This window comes from Prionailurus bengalensis, chromosome A1, assembly GCF_016509475.1.
Source record: "Prionailurus bengalensis isolate Pbe53 chromosome A1, Fcat_Pben_1.1_paternal_pri, whole genome shotgun sequence".
In the NCBI taxonomy this organism is placed as follows: Eukaryota; Metazoa; Chordata; class Mammalia; order Carnivora; family Felidae; genus Prionailurus; species Prionailurus bengalensis.
The window spans coordinates 641,201-666,034 of NC_057343.1; the positions used below are offsets into that span (position 1 = coordinate 641,201).

Below are 24,834 nucleotides of genomic sequence, written 5' to 3' on the forward strand. Positions count from 1 at the left end.
ATACTGTATGAAGGGGGAAGGGAAAGAAATAAAGATTAAGATAACAAAGATAGTGCAGGGATGGTCTTAAAAGCTAACATTATAATTTTTAATATGTAGATTATCAGTTACAAGATGCCAAACCTTTCGGCAACATCAAGTCTGGCCTTCAGGATTTCTCTGGCAATTCAGTTCCTCTTGAGGAGGTTCACATCAAAGGAAGAATAATAGACTTTGTAGCCCAGGTATGTCTTTGTGGGTTTATGATACTTTAAATGGATATGAGTCATAAATGACAATTTGATTATAGTTGCATGAATTAAAATGTGCATTTCTTTTTCTTTCATGTTTGTTTATTTATTTTGAGACAGAGAGAGAGAGAGACTTGTACAAGTGAAGGAGGGGCAGAGAGAGAGGGAGAGATGCCCAAGCAGGCTCCACGCTGAGCCCCAACACAGGGCTCGCTCTCACAACTGTGAGATCATGACCTGAGCTGAAATCAAAAGCCAGAGGCTCAATGAACTGAGCCACCCAGGCACCCTGAAATGTGCATTTCTAAAATTCATTTATTCATTGAGTACCTACTACATACCGACTGTTCCGGGCTCTAGGCATGCAACAAGGAACAAAAGAAAAACTCTGCCCTGATGGAGCATACATTTTATTGGGGGATAGGCAGTAAACATTGTAAATAAACAGAGTGCATCATATGTAGATGGTGGTAGGTGCTAAAGAAGAAAGTCTAAGCAGGGGGAAATGCAGGGGGGATGGGAGCCTCAGGAAGGGTGGGAGCCACAGGGAGGGTGGGAGCCTGGTTGGGGGGGGGTGGGAGCTGCACAGGATGGGGGGTTTGAACTTGTAAGTAGGGTGGCCAAGAAGGCCTCACTGAGGTGACACCTGAGTACAGCCATGTAGGAAGTAGGGGACTAGGTACGTGACCCGACCCCAGCAGCCCTCCTTCCCAAGCCCCCAGTGGAGCTGAGCCCAACTAACACGGCCTGCCTTCCGCTCCCACAGAGCAGCAGGGCCCTGTGCTCCTCACCCTTGCTAAAACAGCCAGCAACATCATTGCTGAGTCTGCTGTGGACTCCCATGGCGGGGAGTAGCAGGAGGACGTGGGCCCGCCAAGGCAGTATGGTGCCTGCCTGCCTGGGCTGGGCAACAGCCTGGACCACAGGAAGAGGCTGTCACACTGCCCCCACCCCCAGCCAGCGCACCACCTACCCCCAGGCCTCCCACCAGCAGCGGCCAGCAAGCCCTCCCCACCACTGCCCCTCCCCCAGCCCTCCCACCACCTACCCCCAGGCCTCCCACCAGCAGGGGCCAGCAAGCCCTCCCCACCACTGCCCCTCCCCCAGCCCTCCCACCACCTACCCCCAGGCCTCCCACCAGCAGGGGCAAGCAAGCCCTCCCCACCACTGCCCCTCCCCCAGCCCTCCCACCACCTACCCCCAGGCCTCCCACCAGCAGGGGCCAGCAAGCCCTCCCCACCACTGCCCCTCCCCCAGCCCTCCCACCACCTACCCCCAGGCCTCCCACCAGCAGGGGCAAGCAAGCCCTCCCCACCACTGCCCCCTCCCCAGCAAGCCTACCCCCTCCCAGCAAGCCCACCTCCTCCCCTCCAGCCCTCCTACCACCTCCCTCCAGCCAGCCCACCAGTGCCAGCCAGCAAGCCCTCCCCACCACTGTCCCCACCCCCGGCCCTCCCACCACCTTCCCCCAGCCCTCCCACGACCTCCCCCCCAGCCAGCCTACCACCTCCTCCCAGCCCTCCCACCACCTCCCGCCCAGCCAGCCCACCACCTCCCCCCCAGCCCTCCCACCCCCCCCCCCAGCAAGCCCACCACCTTCCCCTAGCCCTCCCACGACCTCCCCCCCCAGCCAGCCCACCACCTCCTCCCAGCCCTCCCACCACCGCCCCCCAGCCAGCCCACCACCTCCTCCCAGCCCTCCCACCACCTCCCCCCAGCCAGCCCACCACCTCCCCCCAGTTCTCCCACCACCTCCCCCCCAGCCAGCCCACCACCTCCTCCCAGCCCTCCCACCACCTCCCCCCCAGCCAGCCCACCACCTCCCCCCCAGCCCTCCCACCACCCCCCCCAGCAAGCCCACCACCTTCCCCTAGCCCTCCCACGACCTCCCCCCCCATCCAGCCCACCACCTCCTCCCAGCCCTCCCACCACCTCCCCCCAGCCAGCCCAACACCTCCCCCCTCAGCCCTCCCACCACCTCCCTCCCAGCCAGCCTACCACCTCCCCCCCAGCCAGCCCACCACCTCCCCCCAGTTCTCCCACCACCTCCCCCCCCAGCCAGCCCACCACCTCCTCCCAGCCCTCCCACCACCTCCCCCCCAGCCAGCCCACCACCTCCCCCCGAGCCCTCCCACCACCTCCCTCCCAGCCAGCTCACCACCTCCCCCCCAGCCCGCCCACCACCTCCCCCCACAGCCAGCCCACCACCTCCCCCCTCTGCCCTCCCACCACCTCCCTCCCAGCCAGCCCACCAGCCCCCCCCCGCCCGCCCACCACCTCCCCCCACAGCCAGCCCACCACCTCCCCCCCAGCCCTCCCACCACCTCCCCCCCAGCCAGCCCACCACCTCCCCCCAGTTCTCCCACCACCTCCCCCCCAGCCAGCCCACTACCTCCCCCCCAGCCCTCCCACCACCTCCCCCCCCAGCCAGCCCACCACCTCCTCCCAGCCCTCCCACGACCTCCCCTCCCAGCCCGCCCACAACCTCCCTCCCAGCCCGCCCACCACCTCCCCCCCAGCCAGCCCACCACCTCCCCCCTCAGCCCTCCCACCACCTCCCACCTAGCCCTCCCACCACCTGCCCCCCATCCAGCCCACCACCTCCCCCACAGCCAGCCCACCACCTCCCCCCAGCCCTCCCACGACCTCCCCCCCCAGCCAGCCTACCACCTCCTCCCAGCCCTCCCACCACCTCCCGCCCAGCCAGCCCACCACCTCCCCCCCAGCCCTCCCACCACCTCCCCCCCAGCCAGCCCACCACCTCCTCCCAGCCCTCCCACCACCTCCCCCCAGCCAGCCCACCACCTCCCCCCAGTTCTCCCACAACCTCCGCCCCAGCCAGCCCACCACCTCCCCCCAGCCCTCCCACCACCTCCCCCCCGCCCACCCACCACCTCCCCCCCAGCCCTCCCACCACCTCCCCCCCAGCCCTCCCACCACCTCCCCCCCAGCCAGCCCACCACCTCCCTCCTAGCCCTCCCACCACCTGCCCCCCATCCAGCCCACCACCTCCCCCACAGCCAGCCCACCACCTCCCCCCAGCCCTCCCACGACCTCCCCCCCAGCCAGCCTACCACCTCCTCCCAGCCCTCCCACCACCTCCCGCCCAGCCCGCCCACCACCTCCCCCCCAGCCCTCCCACCACCTCCCCCAGCAAGCCCACCACCTTCCCCTAGCCCTCCCACGACCTCCCCCCCCAGCCAGCCCACCACCTCCTCCCAGCCCTCCCACCACCTCCCTCCCAGCCAGCCCACCACCTCCCCCCAGCCCTCCCACCACCTCCCCCCCAGCCAGCCCATCACCTCCCCCCAGTTCTCCCACCACCTCCCCCCCAGCCAGCCCACCACCTCCCCCCCCGCCCGCCCACCACCTCGCCCCAGCCCTCCCACCACCTCCCCCCCAGCCAGCCCACCACCTCCCCCCAGCCCTCCCACCACCTCCCCCCCGCCCACCCACACCTCCCCCCCAGCCCTCCCACTACCTCCCCCCCAGCCCTCCCACCACCTCCCCCCCAGCCAGCCCACCACCTCCCTCCTAGCCCTCCCACCACCTGCCCCCCATCCAGCCCACCACCTCCCCCACAGCCAGCCCACCACCTCCCCTCAGCCCTCCCACCACCTCCCCCCCAGCCAGCCTACCACCTCCTCCCAGCCCTCCCACCACCTCCCGCCCAGCCCGCCCACCACCTCCCCCCCAGCCCTCCCACCACCCCCCCCAGCAAGCCCACCACCTTCCCCTAGCCCTCCCACGACCTCCCCCCCCAGCCAGCCCACCACCTCCTCCCAGCCCTCCCACCACCTCCCCCCAGCCAGCCCACCACCTCCCCCCAGTTCTCCCACCACCTCCCCCCCAGCCAGCCCACCACCTCCCCCCTCAGCCCTACCACCACCTCCCTCCCAGCCAGCCTACCACCTCCCCTCCAGCCCGCCCACCACCTCCCCCCACAGCCAGCCCACCAATCCCCCCTCAGCCCTCCCACCAACTCCCTCCCAGCCAGCCCACCACCTCCCCCCAGTTCTCCCACCACCTCCCCCCTCAGCCCTCCCACCACCTCCCCCCTAGCCCTCCCACCACCTGCCCCCCATCCAGCCCACCACCTCCCCCCCAGCCAGCCCACCACCTCCCCCCAGCCCTCCCACGACCTCCCCCCCCAACCAGCCTACCACCTCCTCCCAGCCCTCCCACCACCTCCCGCCCAGCCAGCCCACCACCTCCCCCCCAGCCCTCCCACCACCTCCCCCCCAGCCAGCCCACCACCTTCCCCTAGCCCTCCCACGACCTCCCCCCCCAGCCAGCCCACCACCTCCTCCCAGCCCTCCCACCACCTCCCCCCAACCAGCCCACCACCTCCCCCCAGGTCTCCCACCACCTCCCCCCCAGCCAGCCCACCACCTCCCCCCTCAGCCCTACCACCACCTCCCTCCCAGCCAGCCTACCACCTCCCCCCCAGCCCGCCCACCACCTCCCCCCACAGCCAGCCCACCAATCCCCCCTCAGCCCTCCCACCAACTCCCTCCCAGCCCTCCCACCACCTCCCCCCAGCCAGCCCACCACCTCCCCCCTCAGCCCTCCCACGACCTCCCCCCCAGCCAGCCCACCACCTCCCCCCTCAGTCCTCCTACCACCTCCCCCCCAGGCAGCCCACCACCTCCTCCCAGCCCTCCCACCACCTCCCTCCCAGCCAGCCCACCACCTCCCCCCAGCCCTCCCACCACCTCCCCTCCAGCCCGCCCACCCCCCCCCAGCCAGCCAGCCCACCACCTCCCCCCTCAGTCCTCCTACCACCTCCCCCCCAGCCAGCCCACCACCTCCTCCCAGCCCTCCCACCACCTCCCTCCCAGCCAGCCAACCACCTCCCCCCAGCCCTCCCACCACCTCCCCCCCAGCCAGCCCACCACCTCCCCCCCAGCCAGCCCACCACCTCCCCCCTCAGTCCTCCTACCACCTCCCCCCCAGCCAGCCCACCACCTCCTCCCAGCCCTCCCACCACCTCGCTCCCAGCCAGCCAACCACCTCCCCCCAGCCCTCCCACCACCTCCCCCCCAGCCAGCCCACCACCTCCCCCCCAGCCCTCCCACGACCTCCCCCCCAGCCAGCCCACCACCTCCTCCCAGCCCTCCCACCTCTCCCTCCCAGCCCTCCCACCACCTCCCCCCACAGCCAGCCCACCACCTCCCCCCTCAGCCCTCCCACCACCTCCCCCCCAGCTAGCCCACCACCTCCCCCCAGGTCTCCCTACACCTCCCCCCCAGCCAGCCCACCACCTCCCCCCCCGCCTGCCCACCACCTCCCCCCAGCCCTCCCACCACCTCCCCCCCAGCCAGCCCACCACCTCCCCCCAGCCCTCCCACCACCTCCCCCCCGCCCGCCCACCACCTCCCCCCCAGCCCGCCCACCACCTCCCCCCCAGCCAGCCCACCACCTCCCTCCTAGCCCGCCCACCACCTCCCCCCTGTTCTCCCACCACCTCCCCCCCAGCCAGCCCACCACCTCCCCCCAGCCCTCCCACCACCTCCCCCCCAGCCAGCCCACCACCTCCTCCCAGCCCTCCCACCACCTCCCTCCCAGCCCGCCCACCACCTCCCCCCTGTTCTCCCACCACCTCCCCCCCAGCCAGCCCACCACCTCCCCCCAGCCCTCCCACCACCTCCCCCCCAGCCAACCCACCACCTCCTCCCAGCCCTCCCACCACCTCCCCCCCCGCCCACCCACCACCTCCCCCCCAGCCAACCCACCACCTCCTCCCAGCCCTCCCACCACCTCCCCCTAGCCCTCCCACCACCTCCCCCCCAGCCAACCCACCACCTCCCCCCAGCCCTCCCACCACCTCCCCCCCAGCTAACCCACCACCTCCTCCCAGCCCTCCCACCACCTCCCTCCCAGCCAGCCCACCACCTCCCCCCCAGCCAACCCACCACCTCCTCCCAGCCCTCCCACCACCTCCCCCCCAGCCAACCCACCACCTCCCCCCAGCCCTCCCACCACCTCCCTCCCAGCCAGCCCACCACCTCCCCCCAGCCAACCCACCACCTCCCCCCTCAGCCCTCCCACCACCTCCCCCCCCGCCCGCCCACCACCTCCCCCCAGCCCTCCCACCACCTCCCCCCCAGCCAGCCCACCACCTCCCCCCCGCCCACCCACCACCTCCCCCCCAGCCCTCCCACGACCTCCTCCCAGCCCTCCCACCACCTCCCTCCCAGCCAGCCCACCACCTCCCCCCCAGCCAACCCACCACCTCCCCCCAGCCCTCCCACCGCCCCCCTCCCAGCCAGCCCACCACCTCCCCCCCAGCCAACCCACCACCTCCTCCCAGCCCTGCCACCACCTCCCTCCCAGCCAGCCCACCACCTCCCCCCCAGCCAACCCACCACCTCCCCCCAGCCCTCCCACTACCTCCCTCCCAGCCAGCCCACCACCTCCCCCCAGCCAGCCCACTACCTCCCCCCTCAGCCCTCCCACCACCTCCCTCCCCGCCAGCCCACCACCTCCCCCAGCCAGCCCACCACCTCCTCCCAGCCCTCCCACCACCTCCCCCCCAGCCCGCCCACCACCTCCTCCCAGGCAGCCCACCACCTCCCCCCACAGCCAGCCCACCACCTCCCCCCTCAGTCCTCCCACCACCTCCCCCCAGCCAGCCCACCAGTGCCAGCCAGCAAGCCCTCCCCACCACTGCCCCCTCCCCCAGCCAGCCCACCACCTCCCCCCAGCCCTCCTACCAGTGCCAGCCAGCAAGCCCTCCCCTTCTCTGACCTGCAGCTCTCCAGGTAGCTGCTTATGAGTACAGGATACTTTCTCAGATCTGAGTGGACACAGAAGAGGAAGCAGGTGTGCAGTTTGGGATCCTGTGAAGAGAGGGATTCTTGGACAGCCCTTCTGCCCTGTGCACTCCATTTCCACCCTGCCTCCCCTGGCCCCCAGCCTCAGTGCAGCTCGCACAGTACCCTGACCCCCTACTAATCGCAGAGAAGGGTTGGAAGAGGAGAAGAGTGAGGTTGGAAGCCTGAGCAAGTGACAATGGAGCAGGGGAAGGAGAGCCACTTGGGACTGGCATTTAAAGCCCTGGGCCGGGGGGCGCCTGGGTGGCTCAGTCGGTTGAGCGTCCGACCTCAGCTCAGGTCACGATCTCGCGGTCCGTGAGTTCGAGCCCCGCGTCGGGCTCTGGGCTGATGGCTCAGAGCCTGGAGCCTGCTTCCATTCTGTGTCTCCCCCTCTCTCTGCCCCTCCCCTGTTCATGCTCTGTCTCTCTCTGTCTCAAAAATAAATAAAACGTTAAAAAAAAAATTTAAAAAAAAAAAAATAATAATAATAATAAAAAAAAAAAAAGCCCTGGGCCGGGACGGGGTGGGGGTCAAAAGGTTAGGGCCTGGTCGGTATTCACTGTCACTGGTAGAGGTACCACTTGTGAGGGTGATCCCTAGGGGAGTGTGGAACCCCCCCCCCCATTCTTACTGTTTCTCTTGGCTTCACTTTTGTCCCCCTCTCCCTGACTTGGTGCTCTAGTGCACCTCATTAGGGTTTGTGACCAGAGTTTGGATGAGTTTGAATTTGAATGAATTGAGTTTGTATTTCTAGCACCCAGGTTTTTACATGTTTGGGGTTTGGGGTTTTTTTAGGTTGTCATCCTTGATAAAGGAAGTGTATCCATCAAAAAGAAAAAAAGAAATAGGGAGCTAAACCATGTGAACATCTGGGGGTTGCTCATTCCAGGTAGAGGCAACAGCACGTGCAAGGGCCCTGTGGTGGGAGCAAGCCTGATATGGTCAGGGACATCAAGGAGGCCACTGTGGCTAGAGCAGAGTGGAAGGGGAAAGCATGGCAGCAGATTGGGTCAGAAAGGTGGTATGGGGGTCAGTTCACGTCAGGATACAGGACAAGTTATTGTCCTTAATTCTGAGTAAACTGGAAGCCACTAGAAGATGTTTGGCAGAGGAGTGATATGATCTGACCTGTTTTATTAGGATCATACTAGCTGCCATGTTGAGAACAGTATGAAGAAGGTCAGTTAGGAGACATCTTAGGTCACGTGGTCTGGAAAACAGACTCCAGGTAAAAATTTGTTCTCAGGAAGCTTGTTGGGAAGTGCTCCTGTAAGAGAGTGAGGGAATCAGGACGTGGCAAAAGGAGACATTGAGCCGTGACACCTCTAGCATATGATGCATATGAGTCCTCAGATGATCTCAGAGGGAGCTCCGAAGCTGGGATAGCCCCTCAGAGATATTCTGAATTGAGGCCGGGTGCCAAGCTTTGTGCTCACAGAGGCATCAGTCACTGGATGTGGCTGCCTGTGGAGAGGGGTCGTAATCTTGGGTGAGGCGGTCCACCTTTTGCTGAGTACCGTCTGGGGAAGGACTCAGCAGAGGACACTCCCAGCAGCCTTGGTCCTGAAAAGGACATCCGGGAGCATGTCATAGCACCAAACGTAGGTGATCATTCAAGTGATTCGTTCAAGGATGACGGTTAACAATGGGGGTGGGTAAGAAATGATTTGGTCTGGCAAAGGATTGAAGGTAGAACCAGTAAGATTTGCTGATGGACGTGAACACTAGAGAAAGTCGAGTGTCAAGAACGAAGCCAAGGTTCTTGTCCTGAGCAACTAGAAGGACTGATCACGTTTGCACGTACTGAAGTGGGGAAGGTGGCAGGAGGGCAACTTGGGAGGACTATCAGGAAGCCATCCTCGGTCGTGTCACACGAGACGCTGATGTCCAGATGGAAAAGCTGAGCAGGAAGTTAGGCATTTGAGTCTAGAGTGCAGGGAAAAGTTAATTCCCAGCAGAGTCATAACTGGGGGAGTTGCCAGCACTTAGGTTCTGTTTAAAGTCCTGTGTCCCCTTTAGATCACCAAGAGAATAGGTAGGGAGGGAAGACCAACATGCCGTGGGTTGGGAGAGGAGGCTGGTCAGCAAAGGAGACAGAGAGGGAATGGCCAGTGAGACACCCGGGGGGCCTGGGTCTCCGGAAAGAATGATGATTCTGTCAAAGGCTGCTGACGGATCAGGTAGAGTCAAGGCCGAGACTTGACCTTTGGATTCAGCAATAAGGAGATCATCGACAATCTTGACAATTGCCTCTTTGATGGAGCAGTGGGTGTGAAAGCCTAATTAGAGTGAGTGCCAAAGAAAATGGGGGGAAAGAGGAGAGGAAATGAGACCGTGGCTGAAGAGAAGTGGAATCAGATTGGTTTCCTTTTTCTTTTAAGATGAGAGAAATCATGGCACGTGTGTGAGCCAGTGCACGAGAAAAACACTGATGATCCAGTAGAGGGAGTGTGAGATGTGTGTTCACACCCCCAGGCAGTAACTCAGTTCTGACACTGTCTGCCTGGAAATAGTGTCCAGTCCCACAGGTTAGTCCCGCAGGACTGCCCTCCTCCCCTGCTGTCACTTCAGAGGCTGGTCCCGGGTCCCACAGAGCCTGATGCGGGGCTGTAACTCAGGAATTGCGAGATCATGACCTGAGCCGAAGTCAGCCACTTAACTGACTGAGCCACCCAGGCGCCCCTCCAGAAGTCACCTCTCTAACATAAACTCGGATGTGGTTGAAAGGGGTTTGTTATGAGTATGGAGATGCCCACATTGTTCTTCTCACTTGGGAGATGCTGAGGGCTGTGGGAGCTCTGTGCGAGAAACAGGCACGAAGACCGAATACGTATTTCTTGTTCTAAATCACAGTGGCACAGCGGGGAGTGGTACCCCTTCTGTAGCAGGGGCGAGGGGGAGAGGTAATGCTCAAGTGCCGTGCTGGGCCGCAGCCAGAAGTTCACAGCTAGTGCCCCCAAGGTCATGGGACAGAAAGTCAAGCTCATGGGCACACATGCGGGTCAACTGCCAGTGTGCCGTGAAGGTTGTTTTCTAAGATTTGACCTCATCGTTGGCTCCTAACACTAAAAACTGCACTGAACGGCTATCAAGACCTCTTAGGAAGATAAAAATATCTGAGTCTGGTATTGGGATATTCCTCTCTCTGCAGAGGGAAATCAGATTACCTGTCACGGTCACCTTAAACTGGGGAAATGGGTGTGGCGGGTGGAGCGGGTGTGCTGTGTGTGATATTCGTACTAGTTTGCATACATCCAATCATTGCCTTCCGGCCGCTCTGATCCAAACCCTTATCCCAGAGGCGGTTCAGGGAAATGTCATAGACTTTGTCTCTGTCCTGGTGTGGACTCCTTGTAAATGTTCTACTATATATTAATCTCTTTGGAGCCACGTAGGAGCTGTGACCCCATGGTTACCACTTCCTATGAGTCAGGCCCTGGATTGAGTTTTTCACAGGCTGTATTTAATTCTCCCCAAAACTCTGTGAAGTGGCCGCTGTGATTATGCCCATTGTTTAGATGAGGGATCTGATGTGCGGAGATGTTAACTGTATGATAAAGCACAGATTTCAACGCAGATCATTGTGACTCGCGAGGCCAGCCTCCTCAACCGGCGGTCTAGCGCAGAGAATCTGGAGTTCGAAAGACTTAGCTTCATATCCTCGCTCATTCTATTCTAGCTCTACGACCTTGAGGAAATTATTTAACTTCTTTGTGCCTCAGTTTCCTCATATGTAAAATTGTGAGGATTAAATATAATGAATGTAAAGTAGGGCATTTTTTCATAAGCAGTAGATACAAAACAAATGGTGATTATGTTAAAAGGAGAGTCATGTATACATTACTGTGGATTAGAAAACTTCTGCCATTTGATATTTTAAACCCGATGAAGATTTTTTCCATGGGGAAGTTTGCCCAAAAAATAACTCCTGATTTAGCAGTGAATTTTCCACTAATTTGTGATTAGACAGCCGGCCTGTAGGTTGACTTTGAATATCCAAACAGAGGCCCAAGAGCAGGGACTTGTATATTCATGGCTCACTTACTTGACTCTTAGAATGAGTTTAATGTTTTTAGTTTAGTAATAAAACTAAAATAGTAGTTTCATCTGAAGGAGGAAAATTAAGATGTCAAAAATTAGTACCACTGTATTTATTTCTCTTCTAAGACCTAGTAAAAATACTTTTATCATCATTATCAAATATTCCTTGCTTTCTGAGTGCCCAGTCATACAATTACAGAGAGAGTGAAGCTGCCATAGGCCTAACCCCTGGGAGCTCCCATGCGAAGACAGACCTGCTAACTAGATGCAGGCAGGACATGCACAGAGGAGGATGAAAACATTAACCTAAACCAAAAGACAGTTAGACAGTGATCCTATCCATCAGTCACAGGCGGAGCATAGGTGCCCTTGCGGGGTTTGGTAAAACTGGATATCCTAGAGACAGATGAAGAGAGTTCCATGCACGGGAGCGCGTGATAGCCTCCTGGTCAGCGATCTGTGTGACTCCTCTGCCGGGTGCTCTCTGACCTTCTACAATGGCTTGGAGTCACCAGACACCCAAGAAACTCTGGGATTCAATCCTTTGGGGCTATCTTGGGCCATGGCCAGTCCCCAGTTCCAGGGAGCTGCCTGGTGAGCAGATGGCTGCCACCAGCTGGTGAGGCCTTTGTTTGAAGCACCCTGGAGGGTGCGGACCTGCTGATTTGGAGAAAATCAAATTCTTTTTTAAATGGATGTGCCTTGAATTTTTTTCTCTGGTGTGGCACATTTTTTCTCTGGGGGCAGCCCAGTTTACTGTGAATCTGGTTGTGGACAGCTTTTTTGTATAAGTTCATAACCTTTATTCTTTTTTGTTTTGTTTTATTTGTTTATTTTGAGAGAGAAAGAGAGCAAGCAGGGGAGGGGCAGAGAGAGAGGGAGACAGAATCCCAAGCAGGCTCCGTGCTGTCAGCTCAGAGCCTGAAGAAGGGTTCGATCTCATGAACCATGAGATCATGACCTGAGTCTAGATCAAGACTCAGACACTTAACAGACTGAGCCACCCAGCCATCCCACCTTTATTCTTTTTAATTTTTCATTTCACTCTCTTCCCAGAGGTTATTAATGACAAATCGTTACATATTTTTTCCTCATTATTGCCACATGTTTAAATGTTACTGTTTATTATATGTCTAGGTGTTTTGTTTTGTTTTTTTAATTTTCAAATGTTTAAAGACTGGCCTTTTCTTAAGCAAGGGAGTGATGTGATGAACACAGTCCATTTAGTAAAATTAATCTGATAGGAATAGAGACAGCATGTAGGAGTGGAAAAGAGTTGATTCAGGAGTCGTCTAGACAGGAAGAAATGAGCATGGATGAGAAAACCCATGGAGGGCTGTGCACAGAGAGGTAAAGGAGGAAGTGCCAAGACCTGAAAACAGACCAGATATAAGAACCCTTCTGGAATAGTGTCTGGGCCCATGTGACACCAAGGAGAGATCAAGATCCACACATGAAGGGACCATTGTGTTGCCGCCTTAATGGAAGTTGCATTGCTTCTGTTAAGCCATTGTTTACAATATTGTAATACTAGTGACTTTTATTCTAGCCATGTGTGTATGCATTTCCTAAAGATGTAGCTACTATGTTTTATAATGTAACATGGACTCTACACCATAACTGTAGAATGCTCTAGCCCCTGAAGCCAGGATTGGGAGTTTGAGGGACATGATGCAAATTCAAGCAATTGAAAGAAAATATACATTGTAGTTTCCGTTAATAGTTGTTCCTGCAAATGTTGTTCCATATGGTTTCATCAAGTACATGGATTTTTTTGTTCTTCTTCAGGTCATTGTTTTTCAGACATATACAAATCAAAGTTCTGTGCCCATTGAGGCAAAATATATTTTTCCCTTGGATGATAAGGCAGCTGTCTGTGGTTTTGAAGCATTCATCAATGGGAAACACATAGTAGGAGAGGTAAGGGGAGAACATGCACTGCGATCGTTCTTTGGTTTCAAAGTAAGTTTCCCATTTACTCAAATGTTTCTCATCTGAGTCCCCATAGCTATAAGGTTGAGTAGCAACCTTGTCATAAGACAGAAATAATCTTTGAAGAACCAAGCACTTGCGCAGTTGGCTTCCTGGGACACATCCCTCCCTGATTAACTGGTTTCTGTTCCTGTCTGTCCAGTGTTCATCAGTCAGTGCCTTGCAAATTCTTTGCCTAGCACTTCAGAAAAGATCAATTTCAGTATCAAAAGTTTAAGAGAGGCACACAGGAAAATTGGTGAAGCCCTTATACAGTTTGGCAAACAATGACCCTCTGCGCCCTGCTGTAACAGACAGACTGAGGTGATGGCTATTGTCGTAAGAAAGGGTGTACCAAAAGAAATAACAAGTGATACATTCTTTGTTTATTCTAAGGATTAGCCCACAATTGCAATAGCTGGTATTTTATTAAATTTAAGATTTAACTTATTATTTTTGTTCAACATAAAATCCCAATCAAATATTTTTTTCACTATTGACTGTGAAATATTTTGGTCCCAACATCATCATTTTGGCCTTTTAATATTCAAATTCTTATTAGGTAATTACATTTTAATGACCACTTTATATAGGTTTCATTTCACCTTAGACGCTTAGTTTTCTGGTTTTGCATAGGTTTTAATAAATATTGATGAAGTTTTTCTTGTTAAAGTCTGAAATCACTATTCATGTTATGACTGGCTTGAAAATAATCTTTTCCAGGTTAAAGAGAAGGAAGCAGCCCACCGTGAATACCGAGAAGCCATCAGTCAAGGCCATGGCGCTTACTTGATGGACCAGGATGCACCCGTAGGGCTTGATATTCATGCATTCCTCTAACATACTTACCAGAAGGGAGAAAGAGTTGGAACAGGACTTGAAACATGAAATTCATAGTAGAAACTGGGATAATTTATGCTGTTTTAGGCCTAGAGTTTAACTTGCCGTTAGTGAGGGGAGGTCAAGCTGGTCAGAACCATTTGGCTTACCTGAATGTGGGAGGAAACGGTGTCAGAATTGCCAAACAAGTAAGAACAGCTACTTCTGTCCTTGGGAACAGAGTTTCCCAGAAGTGACAATGAAAAGACATTTGGGTTATGTAATCTTCATCTTCTGGTAAAAGAGTGTAATATACAGTTGACCATTGAACAACACAGGTTTGAACTGCATAGATGCACTTTTAGGCAGATTTTTTTGTATAAATACAGTACAGCCTTGTAAATTTATTTTGTCTTCCTTATGATTTTCTTAGGAACAGTTTCTTTTCTCCAACTTACTTCATTGTAAGATTATAGTATATAACATATAGCATGCAAAACATGTGGTAATTGACTGTTTATGTTATCAGTAAGGCTTCCAGTCAGCAATAGGCTATTAGTAGTTAAATCTTTAGGGAGCAAAAGTTATAAGCAGATTTTTGGCTGTATGGGGATCAGTACCCTTAACCCCCATGTTGTTCAAGGGTCCACTGTATATGCATTTTTCTTAGAACTAAGCCTACCTAGCAATTTATCCAGTTTCCACCAAATCATATCCCAGGGAGGCATTTCTGCAGAGTCTGGAGACAGGTCCAGATTCTTTTCATTCTGATTAATTGCTTTCATAGGGATAAAATTGTGGAGAATCTGGAAGCAGGTACAGTTACCATGCCTACTAGATTTCTTCTTTTGAAAGATAAGCAGGAATTCTCCAGGTAAACTAAGAGGTAAGGGCCTGCAGACAGAGGGGAGACACATACACAGGCTGTAACAGACCTGAAAAAGCATGGTTCCTTGGGAAAATAGAAATATTTCGACTTGGCTGGAGTGACACTGATAAGAATTGCCTTTGAGAAAGAACGCTCAAGTGGTGACGAGAAGGTTGGAGTGGCCTGAGGGACACCTCAGGGCAGGGGAGATTGTCTAGTTTGCTAAGTTGGCTTTACCAACAAACACTTATTTCTTACAGTTCTGAAGGGAGGGAGGTCCAAAATGATGATGGTGGATTTCTTCCTGGTTTCCTCATATAGCAGAGAGTAGGTGCTAGTCTCTTCCTCTTCTTATGGGGACACTAATTCCATCATGAGGCCTCGTTGAAACCTGATTACTTCCCAAAGGCTGCACCTCCTAATACCATCCCAGTGGGTGTCAGGGTTTCAACCTATGGGTTTGGGGGGAACACAAACATGCAGACTGTCACGGAGAGGAGTTTGGTGGCCCTTGTGGTAATCTAGGCAAGAGGTGGGATGAGGGCCCAAACTAAACTACTAAGGTAGTGACATTGGAAACGGAGAGGATGCAGCACATCCGAAAGATGCCAGGGCGGTGGAGTGCACAGACTGAAGCCAGATTGGAGGGTGTGGCAGGGAGAAACGAGTCAAGAGTAACGCTGGGATCAGTGTGGCTGTTCATCAAGGCAGGGATTTGAGAGAAGCAGATCCTTCGTGGGTGTGGAAGTGACAAGTGCAGGAGGAGATGACGAGTCTGAGAGACTGATGGGACTTTGTGGGGACAGGTCCCTGAGACAGCTGGTCAGGCATCAGGAGAAAGGTCTGCACTGGGCGTGGGGATCTGGGAGTCATCGGGGGAGGCCCTAAATTGACATGGTGACACATTGGGCATCATGCAAGGATGCAGCCCTGCGACACCTGCCTTTAAGTGTTGGTTGGCAAAGGGAAAGCAGAAAAAGACCTGAGCTGCCATGCCCAGATTCCCTAGCTTTCTGGCTTGAGGAATCTTAAGTCTAATTCAGCTTTAAAGTATCCAGTTTTTTCTCTTCCTAAGATTCCTTGGATTAAGGCACAATAAAGAGTCTGTCAAAATTACTAGACTCAATTTTGCCTTGGTCCACATTTAGGATGTATCTATCTAAATTAATCTTATATTTAGTGCATTTTGAAGTAAGGTTAAAAAGAACGAGGTGGAGTGGTCATGAAGTCTGTAATTGAAAATATTTTTAAAAACCACACGTACTTATTAGGTAATAGGTCTAAAGCTGATTTCATTCCCCTCCCTTCCCCTCCAAACTGTTTCCTCCTCCTGTTTTTCTGGTGGTAATAATGGCGTCACCACTTACGCAGTCGGCCAGGCGGGAACCCAGGGCATCACCCTTCGGTCCTCCCTTCCCTGTTGTCCATCATCCATCTCCAAGTAATCATCTGTTCAGGTTTCTTACCAGCTTAGGTGGCCTGCCCATCTCACCACCTCTCCTATGGCCGCTACTGTGGGGCCCACCGTCATCCCCTCAGCCCATCAGTACGGTGCCCAAGACCCTCCCAAGCCTGGCCTCACCTGCCTCAGCCTCATTGCACTACGTCCTTCCTCCCACTTCAAACCCCAGTGAGCCCGAGCTATTATTCGTCATCTTGAAAACATAATGCCATTTGCAGAGGCCCTCATTCTTCTGGTTGGAATGTCCAGACTCCATCTGCTGGCTTAATTTCTTTTTTAAGTAAGCTTTATGCCCAGCATGGGACTTGAACTCATGACCCTGAGATCAAGAGTAGCATGCTCTACTGACTGAGTCAGCCAGGTGCCCCTGTTTGCTTAACTTAAAAGACACGTATATTTAAAAAGCCTTGGCTTCAGCGTCTCTCCACGTAAGGGAAAACTAAAGTTGTCCTTGCCTTCACCCAGGACCTTGCCTGCCACCCAAGCAGGACAGACCGCTGCTTTCTGCTTCTCTGGCAACAGTGCATATCTGCCTCACTACTCTTCATACACTATTTACAAAGATAGAGGTCTAGTTTGTCGTCCCAAATATTTAAGCAAGGATGTAACAGAAAAGGGTAAATAAAGAGTTAATGAGGAAATGCAGAGGAAATCTCGAGGCCAAGTCGGAAGCTGGGAGAAGCTGAATCAAGGGCCCGGCCTCCGTGGACGGAAGCTGCCGAGTGAGGGCTAGCTTCCCTGCTACTCTAGACCAAGATGCTAGCCCCCTCGGAGCCCGTAGGGGAATCCACAGTTCCCGTGCCCCATCTGTGCCTTGAGGGGCTCATCACTCTTTGGAATTCAGTTCACTTGGCTGCCTTGCAACTCAGTGTTCTGGCAGTTCAAGACAAGTTACAGTTTTGTAGATTATCCGGCTTGTTGCAACAGAAGTGACATCTTGCATCTGTAGCCTACATAGAAACGGAAGTGCAGCCCCACTCTATTCCGTGGCAGTCCCTCAAATGAGCCCCAGGTTTTTATGCACTTCTTTCAAGGACAAACACTGTTTACTAATCATCTCTCCATTGTTTATCCCTTCGTTGGAATCCATTTCTTCATTGGGTGTTCTTGCAAATGGATATTATCATTAGTATTATATGCTCCTAAACATACTGAATTTCATGGCAGTACAGTCAAGCAGAACAGAAGATACACTTGGGGTATTAAGAGCTTCTCTGTGTAGGATCAGAAAAAATAGATCTGTTCTGTCTTTTTCTGCCCTAGTCATTCATGAGTCTGTCTCCTTATGCAGTGATTATAATGCCCCTTTAAAAGAAAATGAAATGCCTTTTCTAAATAACATGATGAGTAAACTGTAGGGTGAAAGAATTAAGTGAGGACCAAGTTAGCGAGAACTGCTGAAGCTCTCCGGCCCCTGACAGAATTACTGCCAGATGCTGTGGAGGTCGGAGAGGCTACAGGCGCTTCCAGAAGGGGCTGTCTGGAGGCTGGCTGTGCAGAGCCCGTGCCCAGGGCCTCTGTGCGAGGACGAGGACGGTGAGGCTCCCCAGTCAGGGTGGGGTCCTGCTTCCAGGGGGCCTCCCCTCCCTCTGCCCTTTGTAGATGTCACACCGTTCCCACCCCTGGGGACCAGCTCCAGGATTCTCCTTTAGCACTACAAAATGGTATATGCCCATTTTCTGAGGAAGACTCTGGCAGATTGTAATTTAAGTGGCTCATGTAATAGGGAAGATTAACTAGCATAGAATGCATATGCTTTTGAGTGGAAAGCTGAGTAATGTGTTTCTATTTCAGGATGTTTTTACTGTTAGTGTTGGAAATCTACCCCCTAAGGCTAAGGTCCTGATCAAAATTACCTACATCATGGAACTCAGCATCCAAGGCACCAGGGCCGTCTTCTTCATGCCCGCCACCATAGCACCCTGGCAACAGGACAGAGCTTTGAATGAAAACAGTCAGGTTCGTATGCTTAAGAAAGATTTAAAGAAGCTTTTTTTTTGGTGATTTATTCACGGGGAAGAAAAAGTATCCAAAATAATCTAATCTTCGTGGTGCAAAATCTTTTTGCTGACATTTCTGCATTTAGACACAAGGCACAGTTACACTCAATGGGTATCATATTTTTATTCTGTTCAGTCACTTAAAAAATGTTTGTGTCTCTACTTACATGTTCATTATGAATAATTTAGATAAGCATAAAGAATGCCAAGAAACCAAAGACGAAAATTTAAACAACCCTTAATTCCATTGCCAAAGATAGTGGCCCAAAGCTACTGGTAAACACTTTGTTGCTATTTTGTATGTATTTATATAAACTGTGTTTATATGTGTATGTGTATATGTATATATGTGTATAGGTGTATGTGTGCATATACACTCATAGAGACATATGTATAGTTGAAAATCTCTATTAAAATGGTCATAAATTATCCCCAATATCAGTTGCATTTTAGAAGTTACTGTTTTTCCATGACCAAATGTTCTGTCTCGCTACTCCAACATGAGACCAGCTGTCTCATAGCTGCTGTAGGTTGTGGCCTTGGCAACACTACTTTCCGCTTTGAGGTCTCATTGTGAAACTTAGTACTTAGTTATACATGAATATTTTTCTTTTAACAGGATACAGTAGAGAAGATTTATGTAAAGGAAATAGGAACAAAGCAAAGGTTAGTACCAAAAATATAAAACCCACCAGTCATTGAATGGACTGGTTTTAAATTTTCATTTAAAATTATATATATAATACATATTTACATATGTATTATATATATTTATTTATATATAACTTTAAAATTATATATAAATATGTGTATTTAAATATGTATATTAAAATTATATGTACATATTTATATGTGCATATTTATATGTATATTATATATGTGTATATATATATAATTTTAAAAAAGGACTACAAGTAGTTGTTTAATATTTAAGATTATAGACTCAGACAACTTTCTCTTCTTTTTTGGTAGCTTCTCTTTGTGTATGTCCATTGAGATGCCATATGTGATTGAATTCATTTCTAGTGATACACATGAACTGAGACAAAAGGTTAGTAAATCTTTGGTTTATTCTCTAAGAGCTCTTATTTTAGCATAGTTTTATTTTATCAAGGCAATACACACACATGGCTTAAAAAGTTACGTAATCATAATGCTAACAACGGCTTCTACAACAAGCTGCAGTCGGTTCTACCCTGCTGCTTCCAGACCCGCCTCCAGAGACAGTGAACCACTTTAAATACTTTACCTCCTTTCTGCTGGCCTCCAAAGTTGTGAATGATACATTTTTTTACTGCTTGTTCTTGACTCATCTATTTCAAAAGTATTTTTTTGGCTTCTTACTTCAGTAGATGAAAATCTGATTATCTTGCCTCTCCGCTACCCTCAGTCGCACACAGATTAAAACTCTTCGGAATACTGTTTTTCACTGCTGAATGCTCCCAGTAATGCGGAAATGTTTTCCCCCTGAGACCCTCTTCCTTTTCCGTGTCTCCACTGCAGCCCAGCCTGGTTACTGCAGGGCAGGGGTTGTCCCAGGGCCTTTCTTTTCTGATTCTCCTTTGCAGGACTTTTGTTCCTTATCCTCTTTCTTGTGTTACTCCTTCCATTGGCAGAGCACAGCCTCCACTCACTTCCTGAGTAGGTGGAGTGTGTGGGCAGCAGTGCCTGAAGCTGTCCTCATCCCATGTGTTAATGCTGATCATTTGTTGAGGTTTTCATCTCGGGTTGAAAATCACCGTCTGAAAATACTGAAAACGTTATCTTCTAGCTTCTAGTGTTACTTCTGAGAACTTAAATGCTATTCTTATCCCCCATTCCTTGTATGTAATCTCTTTTGTTTTGTTTTAACTTCTACAAGAATTTCAGATCTTCTTTTTATCCCTGGTATTCTGAAATTTTATAAGAAGGTGATACTCATTCATTGTATGCAACTCGTAGCCTTTAGTGCTGGAAATTTTTGTTATATTTTTAAAAATAAGTTGTTCCTCTCTCCTGTACCTTTTGCATTGCCTTTCAATCAGGTGTCCCCTGGATGGAGCCTCTTGTTTTCTTTCTTTTTTTCTCCTGTTGACCATTGTATTGTTTTCTTGTTCTACTTTCTGAGTGATTTTTTCAATTTTAAATTCCAACCATTCTACTGAAATTTTTATTTTAGTTCTAATATTTTTAATTTGCAAGAGCTCTTTTCTGCTCTGTAAATATTACTCTTGGGGGGCACCTGGGTGGCTCAGTCGGTTCAGTGTCCAACTCTTGATTTTGGCTCAGGTCGTGATTCCAGGGTCATGAGATCGAATCCCACATCAGGCTCTGCACTGAGCATGGAGCCTGCTTGGGATTCTCTCTCTCCCTTTGCCTCTCCCTCATGTGTTCTCTCTCTAAAATATGAATGAATGAATGAATGAATGAATGAATATTCCTTTTTTATAGCATCTTTGTGTTTCATGAATGCAGTACCTTCCCTTTCTTGTCTCTCTGAAAATACATTTTTTCTTCTCTTCCCTGTGTTGTGTCCTTTTTCTTTGAGCTCTCTTTTCCTTCTGGCTTTTGCTTTTTGTTCTCTATATTTTGTGTTAGAGGCTTTTCCTTAAATGCCTGGGTGACCCCTCTGTGCTCGTGTCTAACTGAGACATACACAAAGCTAGCTAGATGCTGTGAGGTGGGGTGAGTGGTTGGGAGACCCTGCACGGGAGGCCCTGGCAACTGGCTGGCTGTTTGATGGTGAGTCTCATGGTAGTATTTTAGCCTTTCTGCAGTTATTCAGAACTCTTCTGGGATATTCATAAAGTATGACTGGGGAGAGGGACTGAGGGGCCCACACTTAGGATGCCACCTTGCACGTCCTTCCCCAGTTTACGTCACTGTACACCTATGCTTCGTTATACCCAGGATTCCTGTAGATACTCTTTGCTTGAATTTCTCTAAGTAATGAATCTTCAGTTTCCTTAATTGAGAGAACAGGGCTCTAGCTATCGGTGCTAGCTGCTTGGCTACTTAGAGCAGGGAGGAGGTCTGCACCAAGGCAACTGAGTGCATAGTCTCCTCGCTAGTACTGTTGTTTTCTGCAGTACCTCCAAGGTGTAACCCTTCCTGAGTCGCTGAAGTCCTCCACCCAGATGGTACCTTCCTCCACTCTCTGTACACCTTCCACCACACCTCTGTCAGCTTTGTTGAGATCTCTCATCTGCGACCGTCTTCGTTCCTACTCTCCATGTCTTTAAGGGTTGATACCCTCTAATTGATTCCCTCTTATGGTAGGGGGTTTTAGGATTTTGGTAGAGAATGGAGATAAACACATGCATTTAGTCCATCCTGAACAAGAAGCCCTCTGCATCAGGTAGCTTTTGCTGTGAAACAAACAATCTCAAAACTTTATGGTTTAAAACAATAACATTTGTTATTTCTCACAGTTTTGTGAATTGGCTGGGCAGTTGTTTTTTTTTTTTTTTAACGTTTATTTATTTTTGAGACAGAGAGAGATAGAGCATGATTGGGGGAGGGTCAGAGAGAGAGAGAGACACAGAACCTGAAACAGGCTCCAGGTTCTGAGCTGTCAGCACAGAGCCCGACGCGGGGCTCGAACCCACGAACTGCGAGATCGTGACCTGAGCCAAAGTCGGACACTTAGCCGACTGAGCCACCCAGGCGCCCCATGGCCGGGCAGTTCTAATGGTCTGCACTGGCTTGGCTGGGACAAGATGGTCTAGAATGGTCTTATTCTAATACCTGGCTGTTGGCCTGGTGTCATTTGGGGTGACGACCACGTGTCTCTCTTCATCAGGTTAGCTCAGCTTCATGCGTATGGTAGTGGGAGAGTTCTCAACAGCAACAGGGGAAGGCAAAACTCACTGCACAAACATTTTCCAAGCCTCTTGCATCACATCTGCCAATATCCCATTGACCAAAGCAAGTCACACTGGCCAACTTTGGATTCAAAGGCAGACAAAGGCCACTTCCTGACAGGAAGAGCTGCAAAGTTGCATTGCAAAGGGGCCAGCACACAGGAATGGAAAACCCTTGAGGCCATTTCACAGTCTATCACATTGCCTTTATTGTTTAAAGCATATAATTCACATTTCCAAAAGTGATTCTGTTTATGAAAACGTAATTTAAGAATTAGTCATAATTGGGGATGCAAGCGGGTGCAGCCACTCTGGAAAACAGTATGGAGGTTCCTCAAAAAAACTAAAAATAGAACTACCCTACAACCTAGCAATTGCACTACTAAGCATTTATCCACAGGATACAGGTGTGCTGTTTCTAAGGGACACATGCATCCCCATGTTTATAGCAGCACTATCAACAGTAGCCAAAGTATGGAAAGAGCCCAAATGTCCATCGATGGATGAATAGATAAAGAAGATGTGGTATATATATACATTGGAGTATTACTCAGCAATCAAAAAGAATGAAATCTTGCCATTTGCAACTACATAGATGGAACTGGAGGGTATTAGGCTAAGTGAAATTAGTCAGAGAAAGACAAAAATCATATGACTTCACTCATATGAGGACTTTAAGAGACAAAACAGATTAACGTAAGGGAAAAAATAAAAATAATATAAAAACAGGGAGGGGGACAAAACAGAAGAGACTCATAAATATGAAGAACAAACTGAGGGTATTGGAGGGGTTTGGGGAGGGGGGATGGGCTAAATGGGTAAGGGACACTAAGGAATCTACTCCTGAAATCATTGTTGCAGTATATGCTAACTAATTTGGATGTAAATTTTAAAAAAATAAAAAATAAAACAAGTTAAAATTTAAAAAAAAACAATGTACAGGGATATATGGGAAAAAACCAACATATTTAAGTATTTGTTTATTTATGTGAAAGGACCCAAAGATTATTATAAGCTTGAAAGATGGAGTAATTTGCATATATGATATGTAATTTTAAAATTTTTTTTGGTGGATGAGAGTGGTTGAACAAAGTAAAGCCTCTATTTAGTTGATCATTCAGTATTTCATATGTGTTGCTTGCTACATAATATTTTAACATTTGTCTGAATTTGAAACAAATGGCACATTAATTTATCAGAATACTGTATAATAAATACTATATAATATTATTATAAATACAGAATAAATATCCAGAATAATGGATATTTCTTTTGTTAGATGCATATTATTCAGGATCACTTATTATGTTTATATAATTTTAATATGAAGTAGAAGACTGTATTACAACTTGGAGTTTGTTTTAGAAGATGATAGAAAATTCTGTGGAACCATAATTTTAGAGTTGCGCCTAGGGCTAACAGCCAATACTTAAATAGTTTAATAATTTATTATTAGGGTTTTACTATATGTAGTTGTTATGCTTCTAGACATTTTTTCTGCAGTATTTCTGGGATAATTTGCACTAAAATTAGTTTTTTAAAAGGCCATAAAATATGAGAGTTAACTATAAATCCAGGGAATCACTCAATTCTAATTTGCTTCACCAACGCCTGGTACATATCAAGAAATTCATCTTTCCTACAGAATAAAGGATGTCTGTATATATGGGACATAATTTTTTTTTTTTTTTACTAAACACCTTGTCATATTAAATGAGGTAGTTTGTAGGGCATACTAAGGAGTTCAGAACACATGGGAAAGCTATTTTCTATCTCTTAATAAAGTGATTAAAAATCATTCGTTGGACCAATGGAAGTCACATAGTGACAACCTAAATAATTATAAATATTAATCTTCATGCAAGTCATATCATCTTCCAAATTTAGCAAGTAAGAGAAGGCATTCCTAACAAGAGATATAGCACACACATTTTTTTCATAGCAAAACATTATGGAATCCACCAACAAAATAATAAAAGATAACATTAATTTTAAAAAATTAATCTGTCAGAATCACAATCTACGTTATATTTCTGATCCTCTACAAATTATAGTCATCATTTTGTCACTCTATTTCAGGTACAATTAATTCCTCAATCTGGTTCCATAAGCTTCAAAAACATCCTTGGTTCTGTTACGGACAAATTTTCTTCTATTCATACCTTCCTTCTTATCTTTCAATTTATCTTCCACTTGACAAATTTATTATACATCTTGAATCATCTACCTATAGTTCTCTATATAGTCTCAGTGCTATATGAGAAGTCAAATGACTTAATTTTCTCATTGATAAGGATTGTCATTTGGAGGCAAATTGTATCTCCTTTCCCCCTTTTGTTAATCAAACACTTTATTCTACATGTATTCATGTTAAAGAATAAAAGAAAATCTTTAAGGAAAAGAAAACCCACAATATAACATCATAAAAGCCAATCGATTTATGTAGAAGAAATTTAGGTAACAGAAACCCAGATTCTTAGAATGGAAAAAAGTTTTTTGCCTTAATGCAGAAAGTCCCTGTATAATATCCCAGAAACATGGTTAATTGTCTTTGCTTAAACAATTCTAACAGTGGGGAATGCACTACTTTATTAAGGAGTTCATTTTATTGATGGACAGCTTTAAAATTTGAAAGTTCCACCTGATACTTGTTCATTTTTCATAGAGAGCATGAGCAAAGTGCACATCTAATGTAGCTGACCTCATCTAGGCTCTGAACAGGGGCATGTTCCCTGCACTTGTGTGTTTTGTATTCCAGATGATTTGACAGCAAATAGCTGTGT

At 50.2% G+C, this 24,834-nt stretch overlaps 1 protein-coding gene across 1 annotated transcript in view; it reads left to right on the forward strand.

Moving 5' to 3' along the window:
• PARP4 (poly(ADP-ribose) polymerase family member 4) overlaps positions 1–24,834 on the forward strand; it is a 123,859-nt gene that overhangs the window by 33,870 nt on the left and 65,155 nt on the right. The window contains exons 15-20 of the mRNA XM_043574551.1: positions 100–224; positions 12,878–13,009; positions 13,784–13,870; positions 18,004–18,168; positions 18,829–18,875; positions 19,182–19,260. Coding sequence (XP_043430486.1) covers positions 100–224; positions 12,878–13,009; positions 13,784–13,870; positions 18,004–18,168; positions 18,829–18,875; positions 19,182–19,260 — 635 coding nt within the window. The remainder of the gene's footprint in view (positions 1–99; positions 225–12,877; positions 13,010–13,783; positions 13,871–18,003; positions 18,169–18,828; positions 18,876–19,181; positions 19,261–24,834) is intronic.